This window comes from Salmo salar, chromosome 05 (genome assembly GCF_965601325.2).
Source record: "Salmo salar chromosome 05, fSalSal1, whole genome shotgun sequence".
Classification (NCBI taxonomy): Eukaryota; Metazoa; Chordata; class Actinopteri; order Salmoniformes; family Salmonidae; genus Salmo; species Salmo salar.
In genome coordinates this window covers 12,418,316-12,443,230 of record NC_138295.1, presented here as the reverse complement: position 1 = coordinate 12,443,230, position 24,915 = coordinate 12,418,316, and the positions used below count along the sequence as shown (strand labels likewise).

Below are 24,915 nucleotides of genomic sequence, written 5' to 3'. Positions count from 1 at the left end.
TCCATAACATAATGGACCTCTGTTCCATAACGTAATGGACCTATGTTCCATAACATAATGGACCTATGTTCCATAACATAATGGATCTATGTTCCATAACATAATGGACCTCTGTTCCATAACATAATGGACCTCTGTTCCATAACATAATGGACCTCTGTTCCATAACGTAATGGACCTCTGTTCCATAACGTAATGGACCTCTGTTCCATAACGTAATGGACCTATGTTCCATAACATAATGGACCTATGTTCCATAACATAATGGACCTCTGTTCCATAACGTAATGGACCTATGTTCCATAACATAATGGACCTATGTTCCATAACATAATGGACCTCTGTTCCATAACGTAATGGACCTCTGTTCCATAACATAATGGACCTCTGTTCCATAACATAATGGACCTCTGTTCCATAACATAATGGACCTATGTACCATAAAATAATGGACCTATGTTCCATAACATAATGGACCTATGTTCCATAACATAATGGATCTATGTTCCATAACATAATGGACCTATGTTCCATAATGTAATGGATCTATGTTCCATAACATAATGGATCTATGTTCCATAACATAATGGACCTATGTTCCATAACATAATGGACCTATGTTCCATAACATAATGGATCTATGTTCCATAACATAATGGACCTATGTTCCATAATGTAATGGACCTATGTTCCATAACATAATGGATCTATGTTCCATAACATAATGGACCTATGTTCCATAACGTAATGGATCTATGTTCCATAACGTAATGGGCCTATGTTCCATAACATAATGGACCTATGTTCCATAACATAATGGACCTATGTTCCATAACATAATGGACCTCTGTTCCATAACATAATGGACCTCTGTTCCATAACGTAATGGACCTATGTTCCATAACATAATGGACCTATGTTCCATAACATAATGGATCTATGTTCCATAACATAATGGACCTCTGTTCCATAACATAATGGACCTCTGTTCCATAACATAATGGACCTCTGTTCCATAACATAATGGACCTCTGTTCCATGGCCTATTCCATTGTGTTTGTTTGCACTTATTTATTTACTTTTATTTATTTGTCAATAATCTTGTCTTCACTGTGTTCTTCTGTCTGTACAACGTTTCTCATGTTTTAAGAGCAATAAAATTATAATCCTCGGTTTAGAAATGTACATTTACATTTGGTGTAGATTGAATGTTTGTTTGTTACATTCAAGTTAATTGTGCCTCATCTGACATTCACTTCAAAATGAATATAAATAGACCTCCTTGAGATGTCCTTCTCCTTACTGAGTATTGGACAGAAGTAGCCTATCCTTCTCCTTACTGAGCATTGGACAGAAGTAGCCTATCCTTCTACAAATCCACGTTGTCCTCCTCCAAACTTCTGGCCTAGATTACTGCGGCCTCTATTGTCGGTCAGCAATCAGAGAAAATGTTGATTAGTCACTAAGCATATCACTACAAAACCTTGAAGGCTATTTTATGTCAACACAAACTTCACTCTTGTTGCCAACACATTACTGCAGAGAACATGGCATAATATTAACCATGTAAACATTAAACTCCTCTGCATAGGCTGCTGTTCAGCCATAATCAGGATATTTTCGACAAAACTTTACTTGGCGATACTTTCTTCGTTCTCGAGTCGGGAAAATATTGTCTCTTATAAACGTCTATGTGCTGTTGCAGGTGGTACCGCAAAAAAAATGAGAATGTTCTGAAAAATATTAAATCCACTTTTTGTATCAAGGGAGAAAGAGAGAGTGTGAGAGAGGGCTAGCTATATATATATATATATATTTTTTTTTATTTATTTCACTTTCAATTTGCTAGAGATTGTAGCTAGCTAGCTTAGCCTACTCAAACACCATGCTCAAACAGAGAGGAATGCTATGTTACCTAGCTGGCTATGGATATGCAACACTGGAACTCTTCCAAGTCAAGGTAAGCTTTAGGTTTTATACATTTATTGCCACAGGTGCCTGCCCGTGTAACTGATGAACTGCTTGCTGACTGTACACTGTACTGCATGATTGTAGCGGATTTACTAATGTGTTAGTTCTAGTAGCTATGTTGACTAGCTGTGACGTTAGCTAGTACTTTTAACGATGTAGGCTGTGTGTAGCAGTTAGTTTTTATGATATGAAGGTTTGGCTTGAAAAGGTTTTTTTGCCTGGTCACAGACAGCTAATGTGTTGTGCGCTGAAGTCCACAAGCGTAGGGAAACGGTGAGAGGAGGAGAGTGCGTGGATGCGAGAAGGAATTCTACAATGAGAAAAATGATCATGCTATGTGTATGTATGTGGCTGCTATGAATGTGAACTGTGTTTGTGTGTGTGATCAGGGGTGTATCCATTCCACCGATTCTGTTGAAAAACGTTTCTTAAACGGAGCAAATGGAACAAAACGGGAATAAACATACCTGAATTTGTTGAATAGAAACTCTCGTTTGCAACTTTTGGACTAATGATTCCACCCTAGATCAGCTAGATGCAGGGATGAGAGTGCAAGGCGATATTGAATGTGTCACACTGTCTGTCACCTTCTCTCGACCTGTGCACTTCCGTTGTAAACTTTCATTTATAGGCTAGGTTGTAGCAACCTCATGGTGGGTATAAGGACAATTAGAGTATCATGTAGTAGCCTAAACCTACTGATGTTACATTGAGCTGGGTGAATGGAATATGAATGACAGCCATCCAACATGCTGTAATAGAAATGAAGCCATGCTCAATAAATAAAAACTGTCCTCCCTCATCTTAAACGTCACCTCCCGCCACTGCTGTATACTGTTTTAACCAGGCTTTATCACAGTTGCAGCCGACAGTATTTTTCAGTGACAACACGTTTCTGGCGGCCTTCTTACACACAAGTGTTCAGTGGGATGCTAGATAGCTACTTAGCGCAGGTGGGCCCTCTGTTGCTGTAACGTGTAGAAAACTAAACCTATAAAGGTGCATCAATTTAACCTTTAGTTTTTAACCGTATTGCAAGCGTTGCGTGTTAATGTTCAGACCGAGTGTCGGGGCCTCTAACAAAACTCCCCCATAAAGAAGACGCCTTCATCCAACGACTCTTATGTGTATAATGTAACTCGGTCATGATCAAGGGATAGCTACACTAGTCGCATTCGCATATCACGTTACAATATGTAGCTAGCATAACATGCAACCTACCAACCTTTGCAGGGTAGTTGTACACCTAAATTGAAGTTGTAGTTATAAACGTATTAACGTATCAACAGCACATTCATTACCTTTAATCAATAGATTATCATGTAAGGATGAAGATGAAAGTGGATGGACCACTACGTATATGAAATGACATTTACTTCATTTTGGTCATTCATCAAACGTTTTTATCCATGGCAACTTTTCCAGTTTTGTTCATTAGTATACTGTACTGATGGGTTGTTCGCGAACGAACGTCTCTTTTTGAAAGCCTCTTTTCGGTGAATGTCGGGAACCGAATCACATATGTAAAAGAGACGTTCATTTGGCTCCCTGATTTGCATACTGTTACTGTTATTGCTTTTTGAGCGCCGTACATCGACTATCTGCCGACACAACAACATTATCTGAAGATGGGAATCCTCAGTGCCGGAACTATATAGTGAGGAGAGACTCATTCTGGTCCACGCTCCTTTTTTCAGTGCGTTCATTTATAAATGTTTTCAGGTCTAATAATTTGGTCAGGTTAAAGTATATTTGAACTCACATATCACTATCTGACATGCAGGTAGGCAACGTTTTAGGCTTTAAATTTGAGATGGACAATTTGTTGATGTGTTTTCAATTTCTAAGCCTTATTGAACAAAGAGCCGTTTGGGAGCCAAATTAATAGCTATTTTAGGTGGACTGAGTCAAATGATCCGGGTCACAGAAAATACTCGGACTGCCGATCACCAGCATTCTGGTTTGTCACAGGGCTTGTGCATTCAACTAAGTATACTGATCAAAAATATAAACGCAACATGCAACAATTTCAATGACATTACTGAGTTACAGTTCATATAAGGACATCAGTCAATTGAAATAAATTCATTAGGCCTTAATTTATGCATTTCACATAACCTGAAAGGCTGCTCAGCAAGGAAGAAGTTACTGCTCCAAAACCGCCATAAAAAAAGTCACACTGCGGTTTGCAACTGCACATGGGGACAAAGATCGTACTTTTTGGAGAAATGTCCTCTGGTTTGATGAAATAAAAATAGAACTGTTTGGTCATAATGACCATCGTTATGTTTGGAGGAAAAAGGGGGAGGCTTGCAAGCCGAAGAACACCATCCCAACTGTGAAGCAGGGGGGTGGCAGCATCATGTTGTGGGGGTGCTTTGCTGCAGGAGGGACTGGTGCACTTCACAAAATAGATGGCATCATGAGGCAGGAAAATTATGTGGATATATTGAAGCAACATCTCAAGACTACAGTCAGGAAGTTAAAGTTTGGTTGCAAATGGGTCTTCCAAATGGACAATGACCCAAAGCATACTTCCAAAGTTGTGGCAAAAGGGCTTAAGGACAACAAAGTCAAGGTATTGGAGTGGCCATCACAAAGCCCTGACCTCAACCCTATAGAAAATTTGTGGGCAGAACTGAAAAAGCATGTGGCGAGCAAGGAGGTCTACAAACCTGACTCAGTTACACCAGCTCTGTCAGGAGGAATGGGCCAAAATGCACTCAACTTATTGTGGGAAACTTGTGGAAGGCTACCCGAAACATTTGACCCAAGTTAAACAATTTAAAGGCAATGCTACCAAATACTGATTGAGTGTATGTAAACTTCTGGCCCACTGGGAATGTGATGAAATAAATTAAAGCTGAAATAAATCATTCTTTCTACTGTTATTCTGACATTTCACATCCTTAAAATAAAGTTGTGATCCTAACTGACCTAAGGCAGGGGATTTTTACTAGGATTATATGTCAGGAATTGTGAAAAACTGAGTTTAAATGTATTTGGCTAAGGTGTATGTAAACTTCCAACTTCAACTGTGTATAGGTATGAATAATGTCATTGTCATGTGAAGTGGGCGGTGTATTGTTGATGGTGCCTGCTTCCAGGGACAAGAGGCCAACCAGTGATTTATGTTTCAGTAAGGTTGGCTTCTTAGCATTCATTATAATGAATGTCAACTATACTGCAGAAATAGAATGTAAATCACAGAAAATACACTTTGTGGTGGCAGCTGCAGAGAAATATTTGGGTGTACGAGATTTGACTTAAGAAGAGTTTCAGGGTGTTTTGATTGGTGGTGTCCCGTCCTCCCAAGCCGCTGGGCTGGGCTAGCTGGGCTGGCTGGGCTGGTTGGGTTGGGCTGGCTGGCGGGTGCAGGAGCAGATAGGGTCAAAGTAGTGGAATGGGGTAGTGGATTTTTAATGAGTGAAGGGTTAGTTGGAAGGTTTTATTTCTTTGTTTGTTTTTCCTTTTCCCTTTTGTATCACAAAGTTTAATGGATGTATATTATAGCCCAGTTGGGGGTGGTAATGCAATATATTGGATGCCAACCTCCGTTTAACCCCAAAGAAGAAGAAGACCAGGAAAAGGGACAGGCGCATGCGTGAAGAAGGGAACGATGGTGGATAGGTAGGCAACGCATCAACTTGATGATATCTATCGACTAGCGATCGATTTCCAACAGTTCACTAGAACTAATAGATCGTATATCACTTATTTGCTGCTACTAGAATTGTAGCTAGCTTCCGTAGAACGAAGCCCTGGAACATACAAAAATGCCGAACATTAAGATATTCAGCGGTAGCTCGCATCGGGAACTGTCTCACAAAATTGCCGACCGTCTTGGGATGGAACTCGGGAAGGTTGTCACCAAAAAATTCAGCAATCAAGAAACATGGTCAGTGTAAACTTTTAATGTATAGAAAGCTAATCTGTTGAAATCTTATGTTCGAGAAATATGTTTAAGAAACGTTATGTTAGCGGTCTGCTTTTGATGCTGCCTCGCAAAGGTGCTTGGAACTTGTAGTTTATGTCACGCATAACTGGAGTTTATTTTGGCGCTCAGTTTGTTGCGTATTGGGCGAACTTCACTTCACCATACATTTCAACTCATTTCTGAATATTGGGAGAGCTGACAACCCCTACAGGCTAGCAAAAGTGAAACAATTGTTTATTATAACTTCTTGCGTAACACTGATGCATCAAACTGTATACTTGTCATTCTGTGCTGTTCAGCACTTTGCTCATACTGTAATTGTCACAGCATTTACTGTGAAATATTATTTTGTCACTGCACTTCTAAGTCCCCTAGCCATAAACACCTGTAGGCTGTGTTTTCGATGTCTCATGATGAATATCCCTCACCATTCGTGTCTTGCTGTGTTAGCAGAGAGTGTTGTTGACCCCATCCTCTCCTCCCTTGGGCCCTAACAGCGTTGAGATCGGGGAGAGTGTCCGTGGAGAGGATGTCTACATCGTACAGAGCGGCTGTGGGGAGATCAATGATAATCTGATGGAGCTGCTGATTATGATCAATGCGTGTAAGATCGCCTCGGCCTCCCGGGTCACAGCCGTCATCCCCTGCTTCCCCTACGCACGGCAGGACAAGAAGGACAAGGTGGGGGTGAGGGACAGACATCTAGTTACTCTACTGTCACACCGCCGACCATTGTACCGCATCACTAGAGTTGGGTTCAAATCCAGTCAATTCAGAAATTAAACCAAATTCCAATTCCAAATGTTTTTAATTCAAAACCATTAGAATTTCCGTGTACTTCCTGAATTGAAATTGAATTGATCCCAACCCTGCCATTCCACCCCATCAATGTCCAGTGTGATCTTACCACTCATGTTGCTGTCACTGACTGTGTGGACGGACCCCAGCAGGCAGTCAGCAGATGGATGGGCCTGGGAGCATGCCTGGGTTTTGTTTTGATTTCTCCACTGATTTAAGTTAAGCAGTGAACAGTGAGCAGTCATTGTGTCTTCTGTTTGTATTGTTACCGTCACCTGCCTGCCTCCATTCCTCACATGGTTTATATCAGTGCATGTCTTTGTCCTCCCAATATAATCTATTGCATGTACTATGTTTCTGCCAAAAGTATACTGTTATTAACGTTTTGTACAGTATCACTTTTCTTGGGCTTCTTGAAGGAGCTGAGTAGTTTGAAATTTACTTGGAGTTGTACACGTGACTGTAGTTTAGAATAGCCTATCAGCTGCCCCTTGTGGCTTTGGGAAGGAAATGTAATATGGAGCCATTTTTAAGATGGAAGACTCCGCTCATATCGTGTGTGTGTGTGTGTGTTTCCTTGCAGAGTCGGGCGCCCATCTCAGCCAAGCTCGTGGCTAACATGCTGTCTGTGTCTGGGGCTGATCACATCATCACTATGGACCTCCACGCCTCACAGATCCAGGTTAGGAGGAGGGAGGACACTGGGGTCTGGCAGTAGAAGAGGGAGGACACTGGGGTCTGGCAGTAGAAGAGGGAGGACACTGGGGTCTGGCAGTAGAAGAGGGAGGACACTGGGGTCTGGCAGTAGAGGTCAGGAGGAGGGAGGACACTGGGGTCTGGCAGTAGAGGACCAAACAGCCAGACTATAGAGATGTAAATTATTATTTTGCTCCCTCCAATCCAACAGACAACACAATCAGCGAACACATGGAGTTCTATAGGGGTTAAGTGACTGGCTCAAGGGCACAATGACTAGAGATGGTTCCTGGGATGTGAAACGGCTAGATGGCAGCCTCTGACTCCTGTCTGGTATCTCCAGGGTTTCTTCGACATCCCGGTGGATAACCTGTATGCTGAGCCTGCTGTACTGAAGTGGATCAAAGAGAACATCGCAGAGTGGAAGACCTGCACTATCGTCTCTCCAGACGCAGGGGGTGCCAAGAGGTGAGACAGGACAGAGTACTCAAAGCTTTTGGTCAAAAGAAGAAATTTGATTAATTAGAGAGAGGGTGAAGAGATGGGGGGGGGGGGGGCTTGGTAAATATGGGAACCACTGTGTGCATGCTAGACTACTGCTTCAAGAACATCACCTCTCTTTTACTGGTTTTACCCTTCAGCCATGTCTTTCTTTAACTCTGCCTTATCTGTGGTGAAATTAACTTTAGATTCACACGTTTGTGTGTAACTGCTCCTCCACACTAACAATCTTTATACGATAACAGCGGACCAACTGTTGTGCCTCTGTGACTTGGCCTCCTCTTAACACTGTGTTCTGTGTGACAGAGTGACTTCCATAGCGGACAGGCTCAATGTGGACTTTGCTCTGATCCACAAAGAGAGAAAGAAGGCCAATGAGGTGGATCGCATGGTGTTGGTCGGGGACGTCACGGACCGGGTGGCCATCTTGGTGGATGACATGGCAGACACCTGTGGGACTATCTGTCACGCGGCCGACAAGTAAGTAAAGTCTCAATTTATGACCTTGACACGTATCTATGCCCAGGCAATGGGTGTCTGGGCTGAATCTTAACCACACAAAAGCAAACATTGATTATGATCCTGTACATTCAAATGGATCTCTGATTTGATGTCAAGACATTCTTATTACAGAGCTGTGGAAATACCAACCACTATTTCACATTTCACTTCTCCTTCATCCAAATGAGAGTCCTTGTAGCAAAAACCAGTGTATTCAAACAGGTAAATGTTAGGTGCTATAATCCTACAGTTTTTTTGAGGAGATACTGTCCCTCCACCCTCAGGCTGATCTCAGCTGGTGCTACCAAGGTGTATGCCATCCTGACCCACGGTATCTTCTCTGGCCCGGCCATCTCCCGCATCAACAACGCCTGCTTCGAGGCCGTGGTTGTCACCAACACTATCCCTCAGGAGGAGAAGATGAAGACCTGTCCTAAGATACAGGTCAGGGGTCACAGCACTGTCCTTAGATACAGGTCAGGGGTCACAGCACTGTCCTTAGATACAGGTTAGGGGTCAAATGTTATATTACTGTTCTAAGATACAGGTCAGGGGTCAGAGGTTATATCAGGGTCATTCACCTCAACATAAGTAGACTGTCATATTGTCCAATAATGTTACGGTGGTTTAAGCTGAAATTCTATTGTTGCTTCTGTGATGTTTAACAACTAAGACAACAGCAAGTAGTTTGAATAATCATATCACCTAAAACGTTTTGTGCTAAAATAATTAAAATAGTTCACTCTATAAATGAGAGAGCACACTTTCTGTTTATCAACGGTAAATAGTCTGACATGTTTCCGGATGTTTCCTGAACATAGTTTGTTATTAACCATCTGTTTCTCCTCTAGGTGATTGACATCTCTATGATCTTGGCAGAGGCCATCCGCAGGACCCACAACGGAGAATCTGTCTCCTACCTCTTCAGCCACGTCCCCTTGTAACATCACACGGGCACCGTTCAGTAGGGCACACCAGAACATTCAGATAGAACAGGCACCGTTCAGTAGGGCACACCAGAACATTCAGATAGAACAGGCACCGTTCAGTAGGGCACACCAGAACATTCAGATAGAACAGGCACCGTTCAGTAGGGCACACCAGAACATTCAGATAGAACAGGCACCGTTCAGTAGGGCACACCAGAACATTCAGATAGAACAGGCACCGTTCAGTAGGGCACACCAGAACATTCAGATAGAACAGGCACGGCCATCTCTCACGCAGAATAGGGACTTTGGGGAACAGATATGATTGTCTTTCAGGTAGGCTCTTCATTCCATTTCTATGCCCAGTATTCTGGAATGTTTCTCATCACTGAATAGATTCCAGCCCTACTATTCTGTTACACCAGAAAGAGGAATGTCCTATACAAACATCAGTGTTGGGCTCGATTCCATTTCAATTCCAGTCAATTCAAGATGTATACTGACATTCCAATTCTTTTCAATTAGGAAAATGTGGAATTGGATTTGGAATTAGGTTTACTTTCTGAATTGAGGTTTAAATTCAATTGACCCCAACCAGGAGAAACACCACCAGTATATTAGCATCGCTCTGCTGCTATTGCTAACTAACCACGTTACAATTAATGACTATTAATAATGATGACATGTTCATTTTGAGTCCCTCTCTCACCTCTAAACAGTGTTTGCATCCCAAATGGCACCCTTTTCCTACATAGTGAACTTCTTTTGACTAGTGCCCTATGGGTCCTGGTCAAAAGTAGTGCACTACATGGGGAATAGGGTGCCATTTGGGACATGTCTATCAGGGACAAAAGAGGTCAGTGTTGATTATTTATTGTGAGTGGGTGAACTCACCTAATGCCAACAGTTCATAATAATGCTGTTACAAAACTTCTATGTTACAAAAAGAGGGTGAGAGACGGTTGGATGTTGACTGACTTCAGGTATTTGATTATTTTGTTTTTCATTTTGATTTGGTTGAAAGATGAGGCTCATAATGAGTAAAGTGAATGAGCTATAGTTGATGTTAATCTGGGTGATTCACAAGTCTTTTTAAAAGGGGCAATCTAGGATTGGTACTTCTAATTTTTGGACATAATGGTATATAGCCTACTGATTCTTGAAGATTATAACTTTTAAATGCCTCCTCCATGATCTGCATCCCTTGCTCTGTCTGTGTGTACATTCCTCTAACCCCATCCCTCACTTGTTGACCTAAACCAGTACCGGGAAGGGGGGGTTTGAATTGTGGATTGCCCCTCAAGGCTTTTGGGAATCATTCTTTCAGTGGGTGCAGAGGAGGCAGGTTTTGCTCTTTGAGGTTGCTGTCTAGAAGCTGTTGGTTTTTAGCTCTGCAGGATGGAGCTTCCTAGAAAAGTCTCTGCTATTTTTATTTACTTAATTTTTTTCAATAATATTTGTATAATAAACTCTCAAAAGAGTGGTATCTGTCTGACTTTAAAGTTTCATGTACAGTTGAAGTCGGAAGTTTACATATACTTAGGTTGGAGTCCATTAAAACTTGTTTTTCAACCATTCCACAAATTTCTTGTTAACAAACTATAGTTTTGGCAAGTCACTTAGGACATCTACTTTGTGCATGACACGTAATTTTTCCAACAATTGTTTACAGACAGATTATTTCACTTATAATTCACTGTATCACAATTCCAGTGGGTCAGAAGTTTGGAAAATTACAGAAAATGTCATAGCTTTAGAAGCTTCTGATAGGCTAATTGACATCATTTGAGTCAATTGGAGGTGTACCTGTGGATGTATTTCAAGGCCTACCTTCAAACTCAGTGCCTCTTTGCTTGACGTCATGGGAAAATCTAAAGAAATCAGCCAAGACCTCAGAAAAATAATTGTAGACCTCCACGAGTCTGGTTCATCCTTGGGAGCAATTTCCAAACCCCTGAAGGTACGTGTTTCATCTGTACAAACAATAGTACGGAAGTATTTTTCCCATGATGTCAAGCAAAGAGGCAGTGAGTTTGAAGGTAGGCCTTGAAATACATCCACAGGTACACCTCCAATTGACTCAAATTATGTCAATTAGCCTATCAGAACCTTCTAAAGCCATGACATAATTTTCTGGAATTTTCCAAGCTGTTTAAAGGCACAGTCAACTTAGTGTATGTAAACTTCTGACCCACTGGAATTGTGGTACAGTGAATTCTAAGTGAAATAATCTGTAAACAATTGTTGGAAAAATTACTTGTGTCATGCACAAAGTAGATGTGCTAGCCGACTTGCCACAACTATAGTTTGTTAACAAGAAAATTGAGGAGTGGTTGAAAAACAAGTTTTAAATGACTCCAACATAAGTGCATGTAAACTTCTGACTTCAACTGTATATACAGGCTACAGTTGCATAGTAGGCTATGTGTTTCATAAAATTTGAACGTATGAACTAATTCATAATGATAGGTTATCAGTACTGTACACACCAGATATGTCCAGGAAGTTACAGGTGCCTTTGTGGAAGAGTGGGGTAACATCTCACAGCAAGAACTGGCAAATCTGGTGCAGTCCATGAGGAGGAGATACACTGCAGTACTGAATGCAGCTGGTGGCCACACCAGATACTGACTGTTACTTTTGAATTTGACCCCCCCTTTGTTCAGGGACATATTATTCAATTTCTGGTAGTCACATGTTTGTGGAAGTTGTTCAGTTTATGTCTCAGTTGTTGAATCTTATGTTCATACAAATATTTACACATGTTAAGTTTGCTGAAAGTAAACACAGTTGACAGTGAGAGGACGTTTCTTTTTTTTGCTGAGTTTCGTTCAATTACTTTTTTCAAGGTAATAAAATGTGGTGTTTTGTGAATATGACAATTGACCAAAAGAATAATGAAATGAATTACATAAAATGGTTTCAACTTATTTCTATCATAGGTAAAGAATCCAAGTAGCACATCTCTCCATAATAGTATAACATCTTCATAAATGTGTTCAATTATAATCTACTGATGTCTTGCCACAGATTCCTTACATGAGTACAATGCCAAGAAAGATGCAACACTTTGTGAGTGGTCATTACAAAAGGTACAATTTGCATGTATGTATGTGTGTATATATATATATATATATATATATATATTTTTTTTTACTTCTTCATATAGTGGTTGGCAGGATAATATTTATGAATAATTTTATAAGAAACTTCCTTAATAAGGATCGGACCCTTTTTTTCAATTTTTGCCTAAAATGACATACCCGATATAACTGCCTGTAGCTCAGGACCTGAAGCAAGGATATGCATATCCTTGATACCATTTGAAAGGAAACACTTTGACCTTTGTGGAAATGTGAAATTAATGTAAGAGAATATAACACATTAGATCTGGTAAAAGATACAAAGAAACGTGTTTTTTTCTTCTTCCAAACATTCTTTGAAATGCAAGAGAAAAGCCAATGATTTAGGAATCTAGGCACAATTTCGATATTGGCCACTGGATGGCAGCAGTGTCTGTGCAAAGTTTTAGACTGATTCAACGAACCATTGCATTTCTGTTCAAAATGTTATATCAAGACTGCCCAAATGTGCCTAATTGGTTAATTAATACATTTTCAAGTTCATAACTAGCTAGCTGCCTATCAAGCTGCAGGGTTTTGTGGCTGGGACCGTGGATGTCACTGAGTAGGCTGATACCCGGACGGGCCACTGCATGGTCGTCGCCTGCGAGTTTGCAGATCTCTGCCGTGGCTGCATTCGCTGGCACCTCCATGATGGAGGCTATTTGTTGTCGTTGATACAGTGCGATCCATGTGTGCTGTTGGCCAGAGAACCGATCTCTCTGCCTGCCTGCTCCCCGCCTGCCCTGGTCTGTCTCTCCCATTCTGGTACAGGTGCCCTCGCCACTCTCTCTCTCTCTCCCCGGACCTTTGTTCGCCTACATCATACTCATACATCGCTGACTTTTTATTGATCAGAAGTTGGACTATTTGATTAGTGACTTTTAGGGCATTTAACAAACATGATGCTGTTGTTCATTTCGCTGGTGTCTACCTTTGGCTTTTACAATGTTGGCGATACTTTTAGAGCCCGTTGCACTGTGAATGAGGAAATATATGACTGTTTCTCCCTCGAGTATTGTGAGAAACCCCACGCTTGCTCCGGAAATGCACATAAGAACTATGCACATTTCTCCCGAACAATATGGGAGAAATCAGACTCTTGCGCTTACATGTCAGAACTGTTCTCTTGGAACTTAACCATGTCTCTGGACTTTACACATCTCCTGAAATATGTGGCGTTAAAGACTGGTGACTATGGATTCTCGTTCAAGTGCTGTCTGTAAATCCAAATGTTGTAACCCTCGATCTAGACTTGCCATTATCTTGCTGCTTCTATTGTCTGGAAATGTCCAGACAATCCAGAACCAGACATTCTTACCCCTGCAGAAATAAGTAGTCAGATTGGCCTGAAGTTTTTGCATATAAATGTAAGAAGTCTTCTGCCGAAGCTTGATTTTGTGAATATATGGATAAAAACTGCCGACCCTGATGCTTTCTGAAACCTGGCTTAAAAAATATGTCACTGACAAAAATATTGGCATAAAGGGTTACAATGTGTTTCGTACAGATGGTAAATCTAAGGATGGTGGTGTTGCTGTATATGTAAAAGACAAGTTCTCTGTGGTCGTTCTGACTTCTGTTACTAAACTTAAGCAATTTGAATATCTGTCTTTGAACCTAAATCTTGGCTTATCTTTAAATATTGTTGTATCTTGTTGTTATAGACCTCCATCTGCTACTGTTGGCTCTCTGGATTGTATTTTCAAATTGTTATCACAGAATGTTAACTCTGAGTTTGTCCTGATGGGTGATCTGAATCAGGACTGGTTAACATCTAGCTCTGACCAACTAAAAATTCTGTGCAATACCTAAAATCTCACTCAGATTGTCAACAGTGTAACTAGGTTGAATATAAAATATCCTCTTTGATTGATTTATTCTTAACCAATACTCCTCATCGTTTTAATGCTTCTGGTATTTTAGCAAATTACATAAGTGATCACTGTGCTATTGCCTGTGTGAGAGATGGTAAAATTCCTAAGAAATTTCCACGTGTGATTACGAAAAGAAACTGGAAGCGGTTTGATATTCAAGGTTTTTTACATGATGTATCTAGCATTGAATGGAATTAATCCCTGATGTAGAACTAGCCTTTTCTTACTTCCACAACGCATTCCAGGATGTATGCAATAGGCATGCCCCTTTAAAAAAATTCAGGATTAAGGGCAGAGAGAACCCTTGGTTTACTAAAGAACTTACAAAAATCATAAGGGAACGAAATGCTATGTGGGCTAAAGCAAGAGGGACTGGTTTGGCAGATGATTGGAAGGCTTTTAAACATCTTCGAAATATGGGTGTGGCTATGATCCGTAAATTGAAAGCAGACCACTACCTGAAATCTACTTCACAAAATTTAAATAATCCATTGGAGTGCAAAAAAAGATACACAGCTTCCCAAACAATTGTTGGTCGAAACACAGATTGTAACTGAGAGAACCTACATTCTGCAAGCCTTGAATCAGCATTTTTTTAGATGCAGGCAGTTTATTTGAAAAGGTCGAGGGTATAATTGAGCCCCCTATGATTTTACCTGACATAACTGTGCACTCCTTCACCAGGTTCTCCTTTTCATCCTTCTCTGTTTCAGAAGTGCGTAAAGCCCTGAAAGAAATTGATTTAAAAAAATTCCCTGGCCCTGATGAACTAGACCACCGCCTCCTACACCTAGCCGCTGACATCATTGCTCCCCCCTCTTGAGGCTACAATCCCGCTAATGGGATTGGTTGGACAACAACCAGTGAGATAGCACGGCGCGATATTCAAAACAAAATAATATCAAAATTTAAAATTCAAGTATTATACGGCAATATGTATTTTTAACATCACGCTTGATGTTAAGGAAATCCCCAAGTTATGGAAATCTGCTTTTGTACTGCCTCTCCTGAAAGGTGGAGATCCTTCGCTACTTGACAACTATCGACCCATATCAAAATTGTCGACCCATATCAAAATACAACAGAATCTGTATGATTTAAAGCTGATTCTAAATTCAGGTAAAAAAAAATGCATGGTATTTTCAAATGCCAGACATGTTACAAATCATGTCATTGCTACATTGGCTGGACATACTATAGAGCAAGTTAAAGTGTACAAATATTTGGGTGTGTGGGTTGATGATAAGCTGAGCTTCACTGTGCATGTAGAGAACTTGATAAGGAAGCTCAAGCTGAAAATAGGATTTTATTACCGGCATAAGGCTTGTTTTTCTCTGGAGGCCAGGAAGGAGCTGGTACGATGTACATTACTGTCGGTTTTAGATTTTAGTGATGTTATATATATGCAGGCCTCGACCACTACCCTGAGAGCACTTGATTCAGTGTATCATGCAGCCCTCAGGTTCATTACAGATCAGAAATGTCTAATACATCATTGTGATCTCTACAGCGCTGTTGGCTGGTCGTCATTGACCTTGCGTAAGCTTAAACACTGGTATACACTGATTTTATAAGGCCATATTGGGTAAAATGCCATTTTATCTCTGTTCTTTTTTAGTCAGGTCAGTAAATAAATATCAATTACGGTCCCATTCTGATTTGCTTCTAACAGTACCAAAAATTACAACAGGTCATGGTAGAAATAGTTTTAGTTACTTAGCGCCGTGGTCCTGAAACTCTCTCCTGAACATTTTAAAATGTGATGATCTAGTTTCGTTGGTGGAGTTTAAACACTTGATCGATGTGTATATCACAGAAGAGTGGAATTGTCTTCAGGACAGCTGTTTTTTTAGTCAAGACTTTTGTGTTTTTTAACGTAATATGTAATTGTTGTACTGTATGTGTGTCTATAGTTCTGTTTAATGTTGTGTTAGTGTATGTAATTTGTTTTGTCTGAAACTTTGTTCCCCCTGCTGCTATTGGACCAGGTCTCTCTTGGAAAAGAGATGTTATCTCAATGAGAAAAACCTGTATAAATAAAGGTAAAATAAAATAAATAACTGTGAACTCTCCTCAAACAGGGGGGGGGGGGGGGGGCACACACCGATCCTTTAGATTCATTTTGTTAATAAGTAGGTATGTCTGTGGCAACATCCAAACTCTTTTCCAACAGACAGTATCAATAAAACCATTCCAAAAGGCATGACATAAGGTACAGATACAACATCCTGTTGAAACAAGGCTCGTATAGATCTATTGATGTTGAATGGACTAAAAGAAAAACAGATCTTTCCTACTGATGAGTCAACAGGGTTAATGGTAGGTATGTTCTGAGGGTCTTGACACATTCCTGAATAATAAAGCAACACCTGAGGGAATGGCATCTAATACAATTGCAAAATCTTTAGGTGTTACAGGGATCTTGTAAAGTGAAAAGAATTCCTTATAATTCAGTAAAATACCCTCTGCATTTACAAGTTGGCTCATCAATAGGATATTTTTCAAATCAAATTTCATTAGTCACATGCGCCGAATACAACAGGTGAAACGCTTACTTACGAGCCCCTAATCAACAGTGCAGTTTCAAAAAATACGGATAAGAATAAGAGATAACAAGTAATTAAAGAGCTGCAGTAAAAAATAACAATATATACAGGGAGGTGCTGGTACAGAGTCAATGTGTGGGGGCAGTATGTACATGTAGGTAGAGTTATTAAAGTGACTATGCATAGGAGGCAATGCAAATAGTCTGGGTTGCCATTTGACTAGATGTTCAGGAGTCTTATGGTGTGGGGTAGAAGCTGTTTAGAAGCCTCTTGGACCTAGACTTGGCGCTCCGGGAAAGCTTGCCATGCGGTAGCAGTGAGAACAGTCTATGACTAGGGTGGCTGGAGTCTTTGACAATTTTTAAGGCCTTCCTCTGACACTGCCTAGTATAGAGGTCCTGGATGGCAGGAAGCTTGGCCCCAGTGATGTACTGAGCAGGAATCAGGAGGAATTATGGTCAGATTTGCCAAATGGAGGGCGAGGGAGAGCTTTGTATGTGTCTCTGTGTGTGGAATATAAGTGGTCCAGAGTTCTTTTCCCTCTGGTTGCACATTTAACATGCTGATAGAAATTTGGTAAAACTGATTTAAGTTTCCCTGCATTAAAGTCCCCGGCCACTAGGAGCACCGCCTCTGGGTGAGTGTTTTCTTGTTTGCTTATGGCGGAATACAGCTCATTCAATGCTATCTTAGTTCCAGCCTCTGACTGTGGTGGTATGCAAACAGCTACAAAGAATACAGATGAAAGCTCTCGGTAGGTAGTGTGGTGTACAGCTTATCATGAGAAACTCTACCTCAGGTGAGCAATAGCTCGAGACTTCTTTAGATATCGTGCACCAGCTGTTGTTTACAAAAATACATAGACCGCAGCCCCTTGTCTTACCAGACGCCACTGTTCTATCATGCCGGTACATCATATAAGAAGCATAAGATATTACAGTTTTGATTGTCCCGTTGGTAGTTTAATCGTAAGTGTAACTCGTCGATTTTATTGTCCAAAGATAGCAAATGTGCAATCAGAATTGAGGGAAGTGAGGGTTTATTCGATTGCCTTCGACTTCTCAGCAGGCAGCCCGCTCTCCGGCCTCTCTTTCTCCGCCTCCACTTCACGCAGATCACGGAGCTCGGGCCTGTCCCGAGGGAGCCGCATATCCTCCGCCTTGAGCTCGTCAGAGTCGTGAAAGAAGAAAAAGGATTTGGCTAGTCCATTGTGAGTAATCGCAGTCCTGATGTCTAGAAGTTATTTTCGGTCATAAGAGATGGTAGCGGCAACATTATGTACAAAATGAGTAAAAAAACAAGTTACAAACAACGTAGATAAACGAAAAAAAACACAATCTGTTGGGGGCACGTAAAACGTCTGCCTTCTGCTTCGGCGCCATTTTGGAACCAATATTCTAAAAACAAAGACGTTTTTTATACAATATGACCCGATTATTCCATATATAATATCTGTGTTGAGAAAAATTATGCTTATAAATTAAGGACCATGACAAGAATACCTGCTGATGAAAAGCAGAGTTTCACTGGAACTTTGTCAATATTATAATTGCAAACCAACATGAAGTTAAGGCCACCAAAACTAGAGAAGACATGATGAGGAATACAATTCCACATAGAAGTGGGTCTTCTTAGGAATTATTTTATCCAATTGATTATGCCTAAATATGTCAGTTCTTCTTTCACTGGAATATCATCATTTGAGGGTGTCACACAATCTTTGACAGCCATGAGTTCACATTTATTAATGTTAAGATATAGACGCTTTGGAAAAGGATTCTATCACATTGATCGATATGGGAATCTGACGAGCATCTTTCAGAAAAAGTGTAGTATCGTCAGCCAGCTGGCTTATAATAATTTATTTACCAGCTATGGAAATACCTCGTGCGGGACTATTATTTAAAGAATTTGTAAGAAGTTGGGTGATTAATAAAAATAGATACTGTGAGATAGGATAACCTTGCCTAATTCCTCTCTTTAACTCAAATCTAGGTGAGGTGCCATGTTTCAGTTTGGTAGAGCTGTTTCCATTCGTATAGAGTCAATAGCCTTACAGAAAGGAAGTGGAAGAGGAACGGATGCTCTACTGTGTATTTAACCACACCGACTTGGAAGGTGGTTTCAGTGGCGGTTCTAGACCATTTCAACTGGGGGGGCACAAACTCTTCCAGGTCGTAATAGGCCTACTTGGTTATTATGTCCTAATTTGGTTATTATGCGCTAAAAGAGAAAGGATTTCCTTATTACTAAAGAAATTCTAAAACTGCAGGCATTTCAACGGTGGCGCCCACAGCAACAGGGAGCCAGAGAGACACGCAGTTAAACAAATCCCCTGCTTTAATCTTGAGCTATAACTGCAACAACATTTTGACTTGATTCTCAAAAGTACATTTCGAGTATATTCTCGAAATATTGCCACTTTATTCACGAAATGTAATTTTGACTTTATTGTCGAAATATTGGCACTTTTTTAAAGTACATCGCTTCACTTGGCCTTATACCTATTTAAGCGATCACCCAACAATCCTGTCTTCTGTGATAAACACTCCCTGCACGACATTAATTTATAAGTGATGCTGTCCAATCGACGGACACCAGTCGTAGAAATCCATCCAATGGTAATTCTAAGAGGGGCGGGATCCTCTACCCCGACATAACATTGTCGGTGTTGTAATGAATTATTGTTAACCCAATACAACACACATTTATTTAGTTTAGATTTTCCCAATCGTTATTTTGGCCTTAGTCGTTTTGCCTGCCAGTTGAAAAGAAGCGTGGTCGCTTAGGGAAATACGATGAGTTTCATTTTGTCTCAATGAATACACATAAGGGCGTGATGTTCGCAAGGGTTGGTTTCATTTCGCTCGTTTCTTGTAAATGTTGCGATGGATTTGCATTCTGCAGATTGATTGGTTCCGACTAGGCTAGATATAAAACAAGACAATCACCTGTGGGCTAAAAAGTCGTTTTAGGTGTTCTGGTAAGTAGGCTAAAATGTCTTGAAACTGTTGCTCAATACATTTTTTCTTAGGTGTAAATTTATCGTAGAAGTGATTCATTAGGGCATATAGCTGATGAGCAAGTTTAAAGGTAGTTGATACATTTTGGATGGTGGACAGTTGTTTTTTTCCACAAGCTATTATTCTAAAGGGATTGTTGAATATTGCAGTGTTATCAAGAGTTATTAATGGGTTTGTTATTCATAGATTAAATTGAGTATTATTATAGGCTATATTTGTATGATTGTATTGTCCATTTAACTAGTCTGCATCTGTCTGTCTGTATCGACCCTCTCTTCAATATGGTGCATCTTGTTCTCTCAGTGATGGGGCGGGGTCCTGGACATAACCATGAAGACCACGTCCTCAGGACGAACACTATGGTTTGGCTCCCCAGCTTCCTGCATGGTGGGACTTCCAGCCTGGTGTCCACTCTCACCACCTTCCCCATCTACAAGATCGTGTTCCGCCAGCAGTTTCACAGCACCGTAGTCAGCCAGGCGATAGGCCAACTCAGGAAGGAGGGTTTCCTGAAGCTCTACAGGGGGGTGGTGCCCCCTCTACTGATGAAAACCCTGAACGGGACGCTACTTTTCGGGATACATGACACTTTCCTCCACTGTCTCTCCTCCATCACCAACCCCTGCGGTGTCATCCCTCTCTCCACGTTACCAGCTGTGGCCGGGCTCGGCACAGGCATGGTGGAGGCCTTGGTGTTCACGCCATTTGAGCGTGTGCAGAATGTGTTGCAGAACGGGGGCAACGACCGCAGCCTGCCCACCCTGAGGAGTGTGCTGGCCCGGCTGAGGGCAGAGAGGCTGGGGTCGGGGTACTACAGAGCCTTCATCCCCATACTGGCCCGTAACTCCCTGGGAAGCTGCATCTACTTCGGTCTGAAGGACCCCATCAGTGCTGCTCTGAGGGAGAAGGGGCTTCCTCCTATGGCCTCATCCTTCCTGTCAGGAATGGTAATCAGCTCCATGGCGATCAACCTGCCCCTGTATCCTCTGTCTGTGCTGGTGGTCAACATGCAGGCTGGGGTGGTGGGTGAGGCAGCGGGGGTGAGGGGGAGCTGGAAGGCACTGTGGGAAGGTCAGCTGAAGAGGAGCATCCCCCTGCTGTACCGCGGAGGTTCCCTGGTTATCCTCAGGAGCTGTATCAGCTGGGGAATCACTACAGCCCTCTACGACCGACACTCCGCACACTGAAACACAACACCTCATTGCTCCATTCCAGACAAGGTCTGCGTCACAAATTGCACCCTATTCCCTTTGCAGTGCACTACTTTTAGGGCCTTGGTGAAAAGTAGTGCACTATATAGGGAATAGGGTGCAATTTGGGAAGCACCCAGGAAGAACTTCATAGGGTGTATGTATGTCAATAGTCTGAAGTGCTTTCCTTTCTCGTCTCTTTCTCGCTCTCTCTCTCTTTCTCTCTCTCGCTTTTTCTCTTTCTCTCTCTCTTTCTCTCTCTATTTCTCTCTCTCGGTCTCTCTCTCTCTCTCTTTTCCTTCATCTGCCTGGTGTGAAACCTGAGTGGTGGGTGTGTATGGCATGCACCATATTGCGCACATCCGCTAGAAATTATGAGCAGATAAATCAAGATCAAAGGAGCAAAGGAGAGGTGAAGGAGAGGTGAAGGAGAGGTGAAGGAGAGGTGAAGGAGAGGTGAAGGAGAGGTGAAGGAGAGGTGAAGGAGAGGTGAAGGAGAGAAGAGCAGGAGAGGAGACCACTTTTGACTATTGAAACGGTACCCTTGGTGATGACCGCTGATGTCTTATGGATCTGTTCTGTTCAGGAATGCAGCATGTTCTCAAGGATGGTCCAGCACCTGCAGTTGGGCACCACTTTATTAGTCAGGCCATGCAAAACTTTTAACTTGACAGATTTCTATTTTGTTTTTGAGGGACAGCCGTTAAACATTTAATTACATTTGTATGGCCTCAGTCATCAAAACTCTCTGGTATCAGGTTTTTATGACCCAAAGATTACTGTGCAATGACGTTTAATGGTTCTATTTCTCTCAGGTGCCTCACTGTTTCCTATTTTTTTAAGTCCTGAATGTATCAAAGCCTAGGAGATCCATTTATGTTCAAGGTGCTCTGTCAAGGTTCGTCAACATGGACTTTAATATTTCAATGAACAACTGCATGTGAATCAAATAAGATATGTATCACTCAGTATAGGCCTACCCTTCTATTGTCTTATACCATTACCAACTTCTGTTTCTCACAAAATGGACTATAAGTGTATCTATTCTATTCTACTCTGAGAGGAATACTTGAATGATAATGTTTTGACCTCAGATAACATATACCAGACTATTACCATACAATGTTGATCCATAAAGCTGCATTATGAAATGTACTGAACAAAAATAGAAACGCAACATGCAACAATTTCAACGATTTTACCGAGTTACTGTTCATATAAAGAAATCAGTCAATTGAAATAAATAAATTAGGCCCTAATCTATGGATTTCACATGAATGGGCAGGGGTGCAGCAATGGGAGGGCATAGGTCCACCCACTGGGGAGCCAGGCCCAGCCAGTCAGAAGGAATTTTCCTCCACAAAAGGGCTTTATTACAGACATAAATACTCCTCAGTCTGCGGTTGTGAGGCCGGTAGACGTACTGCCAAATTCTCTAAAACGATGTTGGAGGTGGCTTATGGTAGAGCAATTAACATTAAATTCTCTGGAAACAGTTCTGGTGGACATTCCTGCAGTAAGCATGCCAATTACACGCTCCCTCAACTCGAGACAAAACTGCACATTTTAGAGCAATCTTTCATTTTCTTCAGCACAAGATGCACCTGTGTAATGATCATGCTGTTCGATCAGCTTCTTGATATGCCACACCTGTCAGGTGAATGGATTATCTTGGCAAAGGAGAAATGCTCACTAACAGGGATCTTAACAAATTTGTGCACAAAATTTGAGAGAAATAAGCTTTTTGTGCGTATGGAACATTTCTGGGATCTTTTATTTCAGCTCATGAAACATGGAACCAACACGTTGCATTTTATATTTTTGTTCAGTATATATGCCTGAGCATTAATACATGTTTTATCAAACCACACTTGAGTTTCATCTTGCAAGTTATTCTGAATATGTGTATGCATTTTATACTGAACTTCATGCTGAGGGAATTCTCTTCCTGTGACGAAGATGCTCCTTGCATTGCCCTGTAGGCTATAGTGTATATATCCACAAGGTGGCGCTGTGGTATCACTTTCTGATTTATCAAACGAACGCTGCACAAGATTGTCCCCCCTGAACTTCTCAACTCATAGATTTAGCCTGGCCAATGGTATCCCTCTTCTGGATGGATTGGGCCAATGCCGTAGCTCAGATTGGTGTCCATGTTGGTGTGAGAAAGGGCGTGCTTTCCCTATTTAAGCCTACACCCAGACGTTGTACCTGTAACGGACATTCTCACCGCACATCCCCGTACCAGGTAAATATTGGTAGCTTTAGTATAGAAATGATTCAAAGGCCATCTTGTTATCTCCCTCTGTCTGTTGGTTAGTTTATGCATGAAACCCCATGTTGCCATGATAGTCTAATAACGTTATTCTGGTGGGCGGTGGTGTTATTATGCAATTGTAAGCATTTTTTCAGACGTTTTTAAAATGTATTTTTTTAGACAGAAGGAAGGGACTGTCGGCAGGTTGTATTTTGATTGTCAGTAAAGAGTAGTCTATAGACTATTGGTTATTATTAGGCTATATGATTTATTGTTAGGATATTTAAGGATTTATTTTGATTGTCAGTAAAGAGTAGTCTATAGACTATTGGTTATTATTAGGCTATATGATTTATTGTTAGGATATTTAAGGATTTATTTTGTTTCTGTGTTGACAGCTCTGCAATGCATTTAATGCGCCTGCACCCCCTACACATCATTCCAACTAGGCTATTAAACGTGTCTGTGTTTAAATATTGTATGGTTAGGTTAGGCTAATTGTCATCATCATGGCTATATAAAATAGTTACAGACCTTGGTGTGATGACATGCCGAATATATTTTTAAAAATTAAGTTGTCGCACTGTTACCTAAAGTCCAATCAATGCATGTGATGCTGACGGCGCAACGCCATGGTTCTAGCCTACAGTCTGCATATATATTGGCGGTTCATCGGGGTGCGGTTTTATGATAAAACATGTTCTACCGGTGAGCTCAACATGCCTTAACATGACACATCCGTCAAATTATGTTATTTTTTTACTGAAGATGGCGTTGACACCTATCAATGAATCTGTGCGTTTTGCATAAATTGGTTTGGTGAAACAAAATCGAACCCATCACACCCAGTTATTGCGCACGCGGGCGCCTAGATAAGGTGGAGGTGGCACATGATATGCCATTGGCCCTTGCATGTGAAATCACACTGCAATGTAGACTTTCTAATAGTATGCTAAGAATTGCATTTGTGTTTAAATGAGTAGGCTAGAGGTCAACACAGATCTAATAGACTAGTAAGTAGCACCTTAACATCCTAATGCATGTAGGTTCATTCATTAACATCCTTTCATAGATTTAGAGAATTCAATGTTTCCATCCCAATATGCTCTTTCTGCAGCCTCTCGGAACCAGAACGTACCAGTACACGTTCCTGTATACCAGAACCAGTGCATTGCAGCAAACCTGAGTGCTTGGGTAACTCTCAGTGAAACATAACACCATAAGACAAGCTCTCTCTCTCACCTGACTATTTGTTCTCCTTTGTTAGATGGTAAATGGTAAAGTCATGGGAGTGGTGTGTGTTGATTCAAGTAACTGAATTACGTAACTAGCTAGAGTAGTCCATATGGATTATACGTGTGTGTGCGTGCGTGCGTGCGTGCGAGCGTGCGTGCGTGAGTGAGGTAAAGTGGGTGCGGCTGGACTTCACCTGCATGCACACACCTGTATTCTAGATAACATATTTGTCTAAGGGCTCTGTTTCTTTCTCTCTTTCTCTCTCTCGACATTTACATTCTAACTCTTTCTCCCTCAGACATCATCTAAGATGGGCGACAACAACCCAGTG

General features: G+C 41.2%; 2 protein-coding genes across 6 annotated transcripts; both read left to right on the top strand.

The window, feature by feature from the left end:
- Window positions 1–5,543: 5,543 nt before the first annotated feature.
- LOC106604323 (ribose-phosphate pyrophosphokinase 1) lies at window positions 5,544–12,133 on the top strand. Of its 3 annotated transcripts, none has more exons than XM_014198852.3 (7): window positions 5,544–5,601; window positions 6,406–6,595; window positions 7,290–7,388; window positions 7,746–7,870; window positions 8,210–8,383; window positions 8,689–8,848; window positions 9,256–12,133. In XM_014198852.3, exons 1-7 carry the CDS (start codon window positions 5,591–5,593, stop codon window positions 9,346–9,348), a joined length of 852 nt encoding a protein of 283 aa, XP_014054327.1. In that variant the 5' UTR covers window positions 5,544–5,590; the 3' UTR covers window positions 9,349–12,133. The 3 variants fall into 3 exon arrangements, with proteins under 3 accessions (XP_014054327.1, XP_014054325.1, XP_014054323.1); XM_014198850.3 differs by having other exon boundaries at window positions 5,550–5,869; window positions 6,406–6,589; XM_014198848.3 differs by having other exon boundaries at window positions 5,550–5,869.
- Window positions 12,134–17,328: 5,195 nt separating this feature from the next.
- Window positions 17,329–22,961, top strand: LOC106604324 (solute carrier family 25 member 53). 3 transcript variants are annotated; one of them, XM_014198854.3, is made up of 2 exons: window positions 17,329–17,632; window positions 20,205–22,961. In XM_014198854.3, the coding sequence occupies exons 1-2, from the start codon at window positions 17,620–17,622 to the stop codon at window positions 21,086–21,088; spliced, it is 897 nt and encodes a 298-aa protein (XP_014054329.1). In that variant the 5' UTR covers window positions 17,329–17,619; the 3' UTR covers window positions 21,089–22,961. The 3 variants fall into 3 exon arrangements, with proteins under 3 accessions (XP_014054329.1, XP_014054330.1, XP_014054333.1); XM_014198855.3 differs by having other exon boundaries at window positions 17,618–18,088; XM_014198858.3 differs by lacking the exon at window positions 17,329–17,632 and adding an exon at window positions 19,482–19,861.
- The last annotated feature ends 1,954 nt before the right edge of the window (window positions 22,962–24,915 follow it).